Source organism: Capra hircus, chromosome 10 (genome assembly GCF_001704415.2).
Source record: "Capra hircus breed San Clemente chromosome 10, ASM170441v1, whole genome shotgun sequence".
Classification (NCBI taxonomy): domain Eukaryota; kingdom Metazoa; phylum Chordata; class Mammalia; order Artiodactyla; family Bovidae; genus Capra; species Capra hircus.
In genome coordinates, this window is record NC_030817.1 from 44,981,273 (window position 1) to 44,993,529 (window position 12,257).

The following is a 12,257-nucleotide window of genomic DNA, read 5'->3' on the forward strand; positions in this document are numbered from 1 at the left end:
GCAGTTGGCAGGAACTGGGTGGACGTGCTGCTCGTTTCCCTGACCCGCTGCTCAGAATGGAGTCCGCTAAAATGGAGAAGGTGCTGAAAGTTGTCCCTCTGGGCTATGCTCCCGCCCGTCTTCTCTCTTTTTCTCAAGGTGGCTAGAGCAGCAGAGATGGAGAGGGTACAGACTAGGGGAGGTGAGTAGGGGCCTTTCACATTGTCTCTTTCTACTCCAGGACCGACTGTGCAATAAAACCCTTAATAAATGTTTTCTTGGCAAATGATTGAATATAACCATTATGTTTATTTTAAAAGAGTTTATGGAAAAGCTGACCTGGGGAATTTCTGACTCATTTTGATATCTGAATGAGTAGTTTTGTAGGTGGGCCTGGTGCACCCTCTGAGGTTTACAGGCCTATCAGATGGCCCCAGGTCTGGAAGGGCCTCTGCAAGCAGCAGAGCCTGGGGCTGGGCCTGCAAAGCTGGCAGGAGAAGGGCCAGGCTGCAGCAGGGCCACGAGAGGGACCGAGAATATGGGGGACTCAGCATGCACAGCCCTCGGACACCACAAGGACCACTCAGAGGGCAGGCCTCACCCAGGAATGGTTTTTGGTTTGAGGTGACCTTTTATTTCCCTAAGTTTAGCATCCTGTCTTTATGAATGAGGAATTTTCTAAAACAAAGGATAAGCTTCTACACTTGAAAATAAGGGATCCTATAACTAAAGCACTTGGTATCTTCCAGAAGGATCTGCTGAATTTTAAATAAAGGCAGGATATTATGTTTTTTTTTTCCTCCGTATAAGTGAAGCAAAGACATCATCATTCAAGAGCTATCAATCTGTGTATGTAATTATACTTGCAATGCAGTAAATAAGAGTATAATTGATATGGACAAGATTCACTTTAGCTTGAGTAGATGCTACTAATCCTAATACATCTAATACCACAAATAGGTTTTTAAATAAGTTTACTGTCCTCTGTTCCCACACAGAAAGGTTTTGGTTCCTCTGAGAAGCGTTTGTGTCCCAAACAGCACTCAGCTTTTCCCTCTAATGATAGAAAATGTCCCATCCTCCCAATACAAGCCACCATCACAAGATACACAGATCAAACCTGTCTATTTTACCCATATCTCTGCTTCATTTGTAACATGGAAATGTTTTACCTGAAAAAAAGAGACAAGAGGAGGCAAGGCTGAAAAGGATACTTTCACAATAAGAACACGTGTAAAAGAATTGATTTTGTCTCATTACATTTGGAATTGGAATTTTCTTCTATGACCAAGTAACGTGGTCCTCACATAGTCCATTAAAATCATCAGTTCCTGGGGAAGGTTTCAAATGTTGAAATGCACACTGAGAAAAATCATCTCTTAAAGTGCTCTGAAAAAAAACAACTTGATTCCAGGAAACAAAACGGAATATAGTAAATGGTCAGTTCTACTGGGAATAGTAGAATTCTACCAGGAATAGAGAATGAGTTGGGACTAGGATAATTTATAATAATCTTAAAAACAGATATATTTTCAAAAATGTTCAAAATGATAAACACTGTACTAGAAGGTGTTTTCATAGTGTTGGAGGTTCACACTGGGATCTTTCCAGGGTGATGGTTTTAATAGTAATGTTGGAGACGTTTGGTGAACTTTCAGTCACAGAGCTGCTCACTTGAAGCTAAGTTGCAAGAAACTCTCAGACCCTCTAGAAGTAAGATCTATTTACATGTGATGATTTCAGATTCTATTCTCAGCTGCCTATGTGCACTGTGATTAAGCCCAGACCTGCAAAGACACAAACAGATAATCTTCAGTCTGTTTTTCAGTTGACATTTGTAAAATCTGAGTTTAAAGAGAGAAAATCAAAGTCTTTAATACACAAACATACACACTGCATCCAAAACAGAGCGCTCACATGTCTTAGAAGGGTAATACTTCATTCCTAGCAACTCAAAGGTGCTTCTTTCCCTCACTTTCCCTCTCCCTTAGTTAACTGTCTGAAGGGCATCTGTGGCCCCCCTTGCTAAAGAATGGTAATTCTTAGACTGACAACTGGAATTCTCTGTACACATCCAGCTCTCTGGGTATACTGACATGGCTTTATTAATTTAGCAAACTCTTGCCCAGGATGATGGAATCACAAATAACTTCACTGTTTATTTCATGAATTTTGAAAAAAATCCATTTATCCTAGGACTGGACTATTCAATTACTCATTTTAGAAATGACACACACTTCTTAGGATAATATGAAGCATCAAATGACCAGCTACTTTTCTAGACAGTCTTTGAAATTCTCTCCCTCCCCTGACCCTGTGTCCGGCAAACAGTCTTAAGCTATGCCTCAAATTTGTTCAATCCTACTTCAATCCCTCCATCAAAAGATTTACCTTCAATCAGACCCCTAAAACCTTTGGCAGATAATATCTGCCTTTGCTCTCTCCTTCTGAAATGCTAATAAGACTGTCGAGTTTGTGATCTTCCATAGTGAAGTGAGTTTTACTTGCTGAACAGTTATTTTGGTGGCATTTCTAGGGAGCCAACACCTGACACAGTCATGGAGCTCTTTGAGCATCTAATAAAGCCATGAGAACACTATTCCTGGAAAAATGCACACATATACACAATTTAGCATGTAACTGCATGGACTTCATAGGTCTCTTGAAGCCTCTGTGTGGACTTCACAGGGGTCTGTGACTGGGATAAGGACCCTGGTGCTCGTGGGAGGTGACATTGGCAATTGGATTTGTCACAGGCTGGAACAGACTTTTAGGGTATCTGTGCTGGAATACCTGCATTGATGGGAAACTCACTACCTCCCAAGGCAAATCATTCCTCTGTGGCTATAGATTTGAAATTAGAGCTCTCTTTTGGCTGCCCAGGCCCATCCTAGCTTACTCTGACCTCTCTGCTTTCAAGAAGACCAATCACTCCTGCTCTCACATACACAGTAAAGTAGAAAAGCCTCTCTTACTCTGAGGGTATGATCCCATGATCCTGAGCAAAAGGCAGTCCCATCAGGGGAAACTCGTAGAGTACTAACACGGTTTTCATGTCCAAACAAGATGGAGACTCGAGACCCCTTGAGGACATCCCAGACGTTGATGGTATAATCGTTGTATCCAGCAAACAGCAGGCGACCTTAAAGCAAGAGGTAAGATGGTTACTCAACCAGTTCCTTCCTTTTTTTTTTCTTTTCATGACTCTGATTCATGTGCTCGTTCATTCATTCATTCAATAAACAGTGCTTTAGAGCCCACTATGTGCCAGGCACTGTGGTTTGCCCTGGGGATTCAAAGAGGAGAAAGCACAGTTGCTGGCCCCTGTGGAGGGTGACGGTGGGCAGGCTGACTCCTATATCACTGCAGCACCATGTGGAAGGGGCTGTAATGGAAGTGCTCAGCTATGTGTAAAGTGCTATGTGATCACAGAGGAAAGGGGATCAAAGAGGATACTATGGGAGAAGCACTATTTGTGTTGGCCTTTGAGGGTTGAATAGGAGTTTGCCATGCAGAGAAGGAAGGGAAAATGATGTTCCAGGCAGCAGCAGCAGCACAAAGGCACAGCTGCATGGCTAAAGGTGTCTGGGAGAACTGAATGGTCCACTGACCCAATATGCCAGCACTGCCCTAAGTTTCCCTGGTAGCCTCTCCAGCTGTGAAGGCAGAGGTGACGTGAGCTTCGGGGCATCAAGAAGGGGACTCTCTCGCTTCACTCCCTCCACCTCTGAAAAAAGTCCCTTTTCAAGTGTGAAAGGGAAAATGGAAGGCTGGAGAGGAAATGCCTAAAGGCATAGCAGATGGAGTTCTGCTATACCATTGTTCTGAAGAAGAGTGATGGGCCCAGCCTTCATTTATGGGCTGGGGAAGCTGCCTCAGGTTGGGCAAAATGTGGTGTCAAAAATGCATCGGAGGAAAACCATGCAGGTGTAGACTCTTGGCAGGTGGAGCCTAGGAAGTTCAGCTGAGGGGAAGCTTGCCGGATTCTCTGAGGTCCCATTTCACAATCCCAGGAAAACCTTACCACTGAGGGAGAAGTCCACGCTGGAAGCTCCAAAGATGATGCTCTCTTTGGAATAGATGGCGACCTCCCTGTCTGCCCGGAGGTCATAGAGGCGACACTGGGGTGACAAAGAGGACAAAGAGGCACTTGTTTCTGGGTCCTGTTTGGTGCATCAGTGATCACAGAGCTACAGGCAGGTGCTGGTAGCTTGTGTGGTTTGAGGGTCAAGGGGAAAACCTTTCGTTTTCTCTCAGTATTTTCTTCCTCAATCCCAATTCTTATTATATCCCCACGAAGCACTGGAGATTCGAAGAAACAGCAAATGCAGATTTCTTTAGTACAAAAAACAAAATGTAAGCCTTTTTTTCTGATAAGGAATATGTGTTCTTTGCAGAAAATTCAGAAAATCTCAGAAATGCATAAAGAAGGAAATCCTAGAGATATTTACTAACACCTGGCTATTTCCTTCAGTCTTATTCTACTTTTAAAAAAAATAATTACTTATTTGGCTGCAACAAGTCTTAGTTGTGGCACACACAGGGTCTTCAGTCTTTACTGTGGCATCAGTTCAGTTCAGTTCAGTCGCTCAGTCGTGTCCGACTCTTTGCGACCCCATGAATCGCAGCACGCCAGGCCTCCCTGTCCATCACCAACTCCCGGAGCATACAGCATCTTTAATTGCAACATGTGAGATCTAGTTCCCTTATCAGGGATCAAACCCACGACCCGTGCATTGGGAGCTCGGAGTCTTAGCTACTGGACCATCAGGGAAGTCCCAGTCTTAATCTATTTTATGTGTGGATTTAAATGGGGTGAATGTTTCATTATTGTTCCAATTAGCACGATGTTATGAACATTTTCTAATATCATTAATAATCTTCAAAAAATAGGATTAATGTGGTTGTTATATTCCTCATGTGGATGTATCAGAATCTACTTAGCCATACTCTGCTAAACGTCTTGATTGTGTCTAATTTTTCTCTTTTATAAATAAAATTATGAGGAAGCCATGATCATTCTGCTATCAAAATCTTTATATGCATCTTTAATATTTTCTCAGAATAGCTAAGGAATGGAATCCTTAGAATTGTTCCCAAGAAATTACAAAGGATAAGGAAAGCTTTTAAAAACCCAAAATGTATACCCTTATATTTTGTTAAATATTCTTTGGCATACAGAAGTTTTAAATTTTCATTATTATCAAACTCTCAATCTATTCCTTGTAATTTCTTTCACAATAGCAAACTAAGGTGAAATTCATTATTTAATAAGTTATTTGCTATTTTGAGAGCACAGTAAGGTTGTGCCTATTGAAAAACCGGTCAACATTATTTTGCAACTAGTATCAAAAGCCTTAAAATTAGGCCAGTTTTTGACTCATCAAGTTTACATATGAGAATTCATCCTAAGGAAACAATAAGAGAGGTATCAAATACTTGCTTACAGCAGAGTTTTTAACGGGGAAAAAAACCCTTAAAAAAACCCTAAATGTCCCCGGATTGAAGACTGGTTAGTAAATGATGATATATCCATAATATGGAAAACTATTCAATCATTAAGAAAATATAATGTAGGAAAGTATTTATTGGCATGAGAAAATGTTCACAATCTATTGCTAAGTGCAAAAAGCAAACTATAAAACAGCATTTGTTTAAAAACTAAAAAGACAGAAAGGAATTTACTCAACTGTGATTTTTCTTGTGTAGAATGATTAACAAAATTTAGTTTCCCCCCCCTAAGTTTTCTTTATAGAAGTCATATCAGTTCTATAATCAGGAAAACAATTATTTTTGAAAAATAAAATTAAGTCAGCATATCTCTCCTTCAAATAGGAAAAGCTCTTGAGGACTTAAACATACCGTAGCATCATCTGATCCCGAAGCAAAGGCATCTCCACTTGGGTAGTACCTGCAGAGAGAAAGTGTGGGGAGAAGGCACTTAGAGCAGTGATTCCCAATCCTGGGTGACCATCAGAAGCCTCTGGGAAGGCCGTCCCACGCTGGGCCCTCGGACTCTAGGCACACAAGGGCTTCTCATTACAGAGACCAGAAACGGAGGCTCAGCCGGAAGACCCCACTGGCCTACCTTAGTTTCTTCTCTGTAAACAGGGGACAGTGACACTGGCCTTGCAGAGGGTTGGTGAGGATAAACGAGACAATATGTCTATGTGTATCTGACACTGAACACAGGCAGATGCCTATATCCTTACTTTCCCTTGATCACACGCCCATTCCAAAGGCTTGGCCGGAGTTCAGGGATAAGACAGTGCTAACAAACACAGACACTGCAATTGGATGAAAGGGGACTACAATGACCACTCACTACAGGGGATACTTTTGGCAAGTGACTTTGGCCCAGCCTCAGTTTCTTCATCTGAAAAGTGAGGAAGATAATGTACATTTCCTAAAGACTGAATAAGACAGTATACACAAAAAACATGGCATGGGGCCAGATAAAATGCATGCAACGAATGATGTTATTACTGTTACAGTCCTCCTCTCCTCAATAATCAGGCCTTCTGGAGAGAGGGTACTGTAAGTTGAGACCTGATGAACATTAGAAGAGGGTTCTGGGTTGAGGGAACAGTATGGGTGAGAGAATATACAATTTTAAGCTGTTATTTCATGAATATATAGGAATTAATTTTTGTAGCTTTATAGTCTATCCCTGTATCTTAATAACTTCACCTACTGTAGTAATTTCTCAAATTATTTCCTTGGATTTTCTAGGTACTCTCTACACATCTGCAAAAACTGATAGTTTTTTTCCCCTTCCTACATTTAAGGTCAGTGAGCTAGAAAATTCTTATTAACATTTCTACTAATAAAGTAATTATTCTTACTGTGTTCTAGCTTTTAAGGGGAATAAGTCTAGTGCTTTCTCTAAATATAATGAAGATTCTTCAGTGGTTATACTTTAAATGCTGTCCTGATGGTGCCATCTTCCAAATATATACGTTAAGTCCTGACCTCTCTCTTGGAATCCAGTTCACAGATCTGGCTACCTACTTGACATCTCCACTTGGTCATACAATAGCATCTCAAGCTTGGCTAGCCCAAGACAGAAATCCAGAAGCCATGTGCAACCATTGCCTTCTCCCTGCAGTGCTTCCAACCCTCTCAGTTTTAGCAAATGGATCAGTGTTTATGTCCTTTATAAAAGATTCAGGTTCCCTGAGCTCAGGGTTCTCCTTGCACGTGCAGGTGTCATTTAGTCCTTTTCATGTCACCCTGTGATACTGGAGCTTGGATAACTAGCATAGCTACTACCATCACTATTAGTAATCAACTATCCTTCATCTCTAACCCAGGAATCTTGTGCCTTTTACCAGCACCCATGAAACTCTGGCAGCCTTACTTGATGGCCTGCAATTAGGGTAAAATCTCAAATCCTTCCCAATTCTAGACATTTCTATCCTCACTGTGTCTTCTTTGGTTTCAGCCACCATCATTTCTATCTGGAACTCACACAACAGCCTTCTAACTGGCCATAATACTTCCATTCTCATTCCCCTACAATGCATTCTCCATACAGCAGCCAGAGTGATCTTTTAAAGACAAAGCATGCATCATGTTAGCCACCTCAAGTGGTCACCTTAGCACTGACAGCTCAGGTGAGCACTTGGTAGGTCCCTGAGCATCTCATCTCCCTGATCCTCCTCCCAGCTCTTTGAAAGCCTGGCTCCTTCACTATCCTGGTATCAATTTAGACATCAATTTCTCAGAGATGCTTGACCAGTCAAAGAAATAACCTATCTCCATCACAGTTCCCTGCTTTACTTTTCAATGAAACTTATCAGTATTTTTGTACACTGTACATTTATCTGTGCTTTGTCTTGCTTGTCTCCTATAGGAAAGTAGAAATTATCTTGTTTAAAACAGTATTCCCAGTTCCTGGAATAATGTTCAGCAGATAAGTACTTAATAAATATTGGTTGAATGAATGAACAAAAAACACTGACTTTGTTTAGACAGGAAATAGCCACTGCCCCTGGTGCAATTACATTGACATTCTCTAAGAAATCTGGAGTACCGTTCGGTCTCACCACACATCAGCTATTACTGCTGGAAAAGCCTCTCTCAGCAAAGTAAATTGAGGCTGGAGGCTAAGCATTAGCCCAGGACGGGAGACAGCGGAAAATAGAGAAGCAATGTGAACATTCTACTCACGGACCGGACACTATTGATGTCAGATTCGTGTGTTTCAAAGGCCTGCACGCACTGTCCAGAGCGCATGTCCCACACCATGGCTTTCTTGTCACATCCCTGCAAACGCAAAGTTACCCAGAGTTATGACTACTGCGAGGACTGCCCACAGACAGGTATGAGCTCTCGTTATGTCACAGAGATCGTTCAGTTCCCATTAGTGAATGGCTCTGACAACGTGCTTTTTTTTTCTGAGACTAGCTTTATTTAAGGCCACTTCCCTCTGACCTCAGGAGGTCAGAGCTAGGTCCTGGGGTAGGGGGAGCAAAAGAAAGTACCCAGACACCCTTTTTATAGCATGTTTTCCTCTCTGCCATCTTTCTAAATGGCTGCAAGTTCTCCAGGGCCTCCTTCTCCCCTTCCTCCTAGGCATTTCTCTTCATGTTTTCCCCTCCTCTCTATCTCTGCTTCTATAAGGCCAGAGGGGAGGGCAAGTGGAGAGTGGGGATGGTGGGACCTCCCAGGCTTGCCTCAGGTGTGTGGGGCAGCCTGAACACAGGTGGCCAGCCAGGTGCTTCTGGCCAGCTGCAGCCCAGCAGCAGTCAGGGGGCTGCCCATAGTCAGCTGGGTGGCTCAGGCAAGTCACTTCCCTGGGTTTCCACCTCAACACCTATAAAATGAACCCTCTCTGGGTAGCTAACATGATCCAGAGAATCAAAAACACCAAGTTTATGCATACCATCCTGCTTCTAAGAGCATTTTGATAAATTTCTGCAGAGCAGTCTGTGATCAACCATGAGCAGTATAATTAGACTCTCAAAGGACAAACAGAAGGAAAAATGGGTTAAAATTAGATTTCTGGTTTCAACTCAGAGGAAGGGGTGGGTGAGGTACCATACTGATGTTTCAGAAAGACCTGCAATGGGGATTCAACTCTCCAACATCTTTACTGAGAATGTGGACAAAGGAATCAGAGTGTCTTCAAATCTTTGGAGGACCCTAAACCATGAAGTTTAGTACTCTGAAAGAGAGAATACGATCTATAATGATATCAACAATCTGAAAAAACAGTGTAGTTGATTGGAGATAAATACAGTTATACAAAGACACGGGAATTAAACTTACATAGATGGGGCCAAATATCCAAGAAAAAAATCAGGGTCCCTGCCAATTAGAGGCTTCACAACCCTCATCTGAGGTCCAGAACTAAGAGGTGGGCAGCTTGGAACAAAGGGCCTTTATGTCTTCCAGTTGCGAACATCATTAGATGGTGTCTGCATCTCTGTCCCCTCCCACCACTGTCTCTTGACAGAGATGAGACAGGACCACGGTCAGGTCAGCCAGCTCAGTTCTCCACACTTATTCCCAGATGTCCTAGAAATACTTGTCTCTCTTACTTGCATAACACACTGGAAACTCTTCCCTCTACTATTCATAATACAGTAGAATATATGGGGAGGTGGGGGGCCAATGCTTTTGTGCCTTCTGCACAATTTACAAAGGATGAAATGTGGAGTCAGGCAGCAAAGGTGCGTCCCAGGTGTCCTAACTCCTCGTCTGGTGCTCCTTTGCCATGGTGGCCTGCCTGCCCGACTCAGTCTTCAGACACACTGTTCCCTGTGCCTGAGAGTTGGAGGGGCTGGAGGCTGGCAGGGGTGGGGTGGGAGAGTGTCCCACTCGTGCCAAAGCCCTGATCACACCACAGCTATGCCTCACTGCTGTTTCTACCTGAGCTGCCTGGTGCCCTGGCTGCTGTCTCTACTGCTCTCGGATGCCAACTCTCTGCTACTCAGCCAAGGAGTCTCAGCCCCGCTCCAGGGGTGTCCCGTTTAGTCCCACAGATTGACAGGAAGTGCCACCCTGAGGCTCCCTGGTGGACAGAGGGCTCCTAGAGATCTTCCTGGGATCTTTACCCCAGACACGAAGGTGTTCCCAGTTTCTGATGGGGCCAGGTCCAGGCAGAGCACGTCGGCCCCATGCCCATGGAAGCTCTGCAGCAACTGCCCGCTCTCCACATCCCACAGGGCACATGTGCCGTCGCCGCTCGCCGTCAGGATCTGCCGCCGGAAAGCACAGGAAGGATGTCATTAGGGCCTCTGGGGAAGCCAAGCAGACGCTTGCAGTTCCACAGGGAAGAGAAGGCTACACACACACACAGACACACAGACACAGACACAGACACACACAGACACACACAGACACACACACACACACACACACACTAATACTACTCGGCCATAAAAAGAAATGAAATTGAGTCAGTTGTAGTGATGTGAATGTACCTAAAGTCTGTCATACAGACTGAAGTATGTCAGAAAGAGATAAACAAGTATCATATATTAATGCATATAAATGGAATCTAGAAACATGATACTGATGAACGTATTTGCAGGGCACACACACACCCCTGCTTAATCTGGACTCTAGCACAGAACTCCTTCTCCAGTACCGAGAAAGACAGCCCATTTTTGACATCCTTGCTGTCGTGAGCTGTTTACATACCTGTCCTCTTGCAGAGGATGAAATCTGGGGGCCTTCCTGCAGTACCTGCCTGCCTGACACGTAGGAAGAACTCTGTGAACACCTGCTGAACAGAACCCCCAGCGGGTCCCACAGGCAGCCAAGCCTACCACTGAGCTTCCCAGACATTAACGTGCGCCCCACACCCAGAGGCTCCCTGGGCCACTGAGTGGCGTGGACACACACGTGCAGGGCCAAGGCCTTTGCTGTGTGCTGACCACATCCAGGCCCTCCACTAGGTGGCAGGGCTGCAGAAAGACTGTGCCTTGGTCGCTGCTCTCCTGGAGCTCCGTTAACAGGATTGGCAGGAAACCCATCTGACTCCCTGTCCCCGTGTTAATCAATTCCAGGGCAAGCCACACTTTCCCAGTGCTGCATTAGACAATACTGAGACCAGCTAAAAATAAACTAGCTGCTTGCTCCAGGAAATAACCTGATCCTGTGAGATAAGACTCTGAACTAACTAAACAACTTACTTATCAGGACTAATAGCTTTGTAAAAAATTAATGAAACAGAGTGTGCTGTGCTAAGTCGCTTTAGTCATGTCTGATTCTTTGTGACTCCGAGGACTATAGCCCACCAGGCTCCTCTTTCCATGGGTTTCTCCAGGCAAGAATACTGGAGTGGGTTGCCATTCCCTTCTCCAGGGAATCTTCCGGACCCAGGGATTGAGCCTAGGTCTTCACTGCAGGTGGATTCTTTATCTTATCGTCTGAGCCACCAGGGAAGTCCTCAGTCTAGCTCTTTAATGGAAATTTTTCCTGGCATACTCTTTGATCAAAGAAATGAATAGTTTTTAAAAGTTAACAGTAAATTCTTAATCTTTAAAATATTTTAAATACTTGTAATCTTCATTATAATGTAAGTAAAAATAAAATTTTAAAATCAAACATTCATTATGATAAATGCACTAAACAGATCCTCTAACTCCATTGTCACTCATGTATTTTAGGATGCAGAGAACTTGCAGGTCTTATACCAGCCTTTTGAGGTTTCCATTTTTCATCCTAGATCCCAGGGCTGGAAGGAGGCTTAGTTCATGAGTTCAGTGGTACCCAAAAAAGGCCATACATCTGAATCACCTGTGAAGCTTTGTGTTAATAATAAAATAATAAGAGCTAGCATTTATTGATATTTACCAAGGTTTATACCAAGCACTTCTGGAGAAGGAAATGGCAACCCACTGCAGTATTCTTGCCTGGGAAATCCTATGGACAGAGGAGCCTGGTGGGCTACAGTTCATGGGGTTTCAAAAGAGTCAGACACAATTTAGCTACTAAGCAACAACACTAAGTACTTTACATGAATCATCTCATTTAACCCTCAGAAAACCTCATGAGGGAGGAATATACTACCATCCTCCCTTGCAAGTGAGAAAAACGAAACACAGAGGATAATAAAACCTTATTTAGAATTGACCAGCTAGAACATCAGACTAAACATCTTCTGTTGCTTTGGCTGCTCCTCACGCCCAAAGACGTGAGGAACGGCCACAGCAGCAGCCAGGGCCACCATGTCCCCTCCTGCACAGACCTGGGAGACTCCTGGTGGCAAGGAACAGGGGTAAACACTGCCCTCCCAATCAGAACACTGCCCCCAGACAGCAGCC

General features: G+C 43.7%; 1 protein-coding gene across 1 annotated transcript in view; it reads right to left on the reverse strand.

Moving 5' to 3' along the window:
* Positions 812-12,257, reverse strand: part of GNB5 (G protein subunit beta 5) — a 34,057-nt gene continuing 22,611 nt past the window's right edge. Inside the window, exons 6-11 of the mRNA XM_018054208.1 lie at positions 10,041-10,184; positions 8,156-8,247; positions 5,842-5,890; positions 4,004-4,100; positions 2,955-3,121; positions 812-1,766 (exon numbers count right to left, since the gene is read on the reverse strand). Of these exons, the coding sequence (XP_017909697.1) occupies positions 1,755-1,766; positions 2,955-3,121; positions 4,004-4,100; positions 5,842-5,890; positions 8,156-8,247; positions 10,041-10,184 (561 nt within the window). The 3' untranslated portion in view covers positions 812-1,754. The remainder of the gene's footprint in view (positions 1,767-2,954; positions 3,122-4,003; positions 4,101-5,841; positions 5,891-8,155; positions 8,248-10,040; positions 10,185-12,257) is intronic.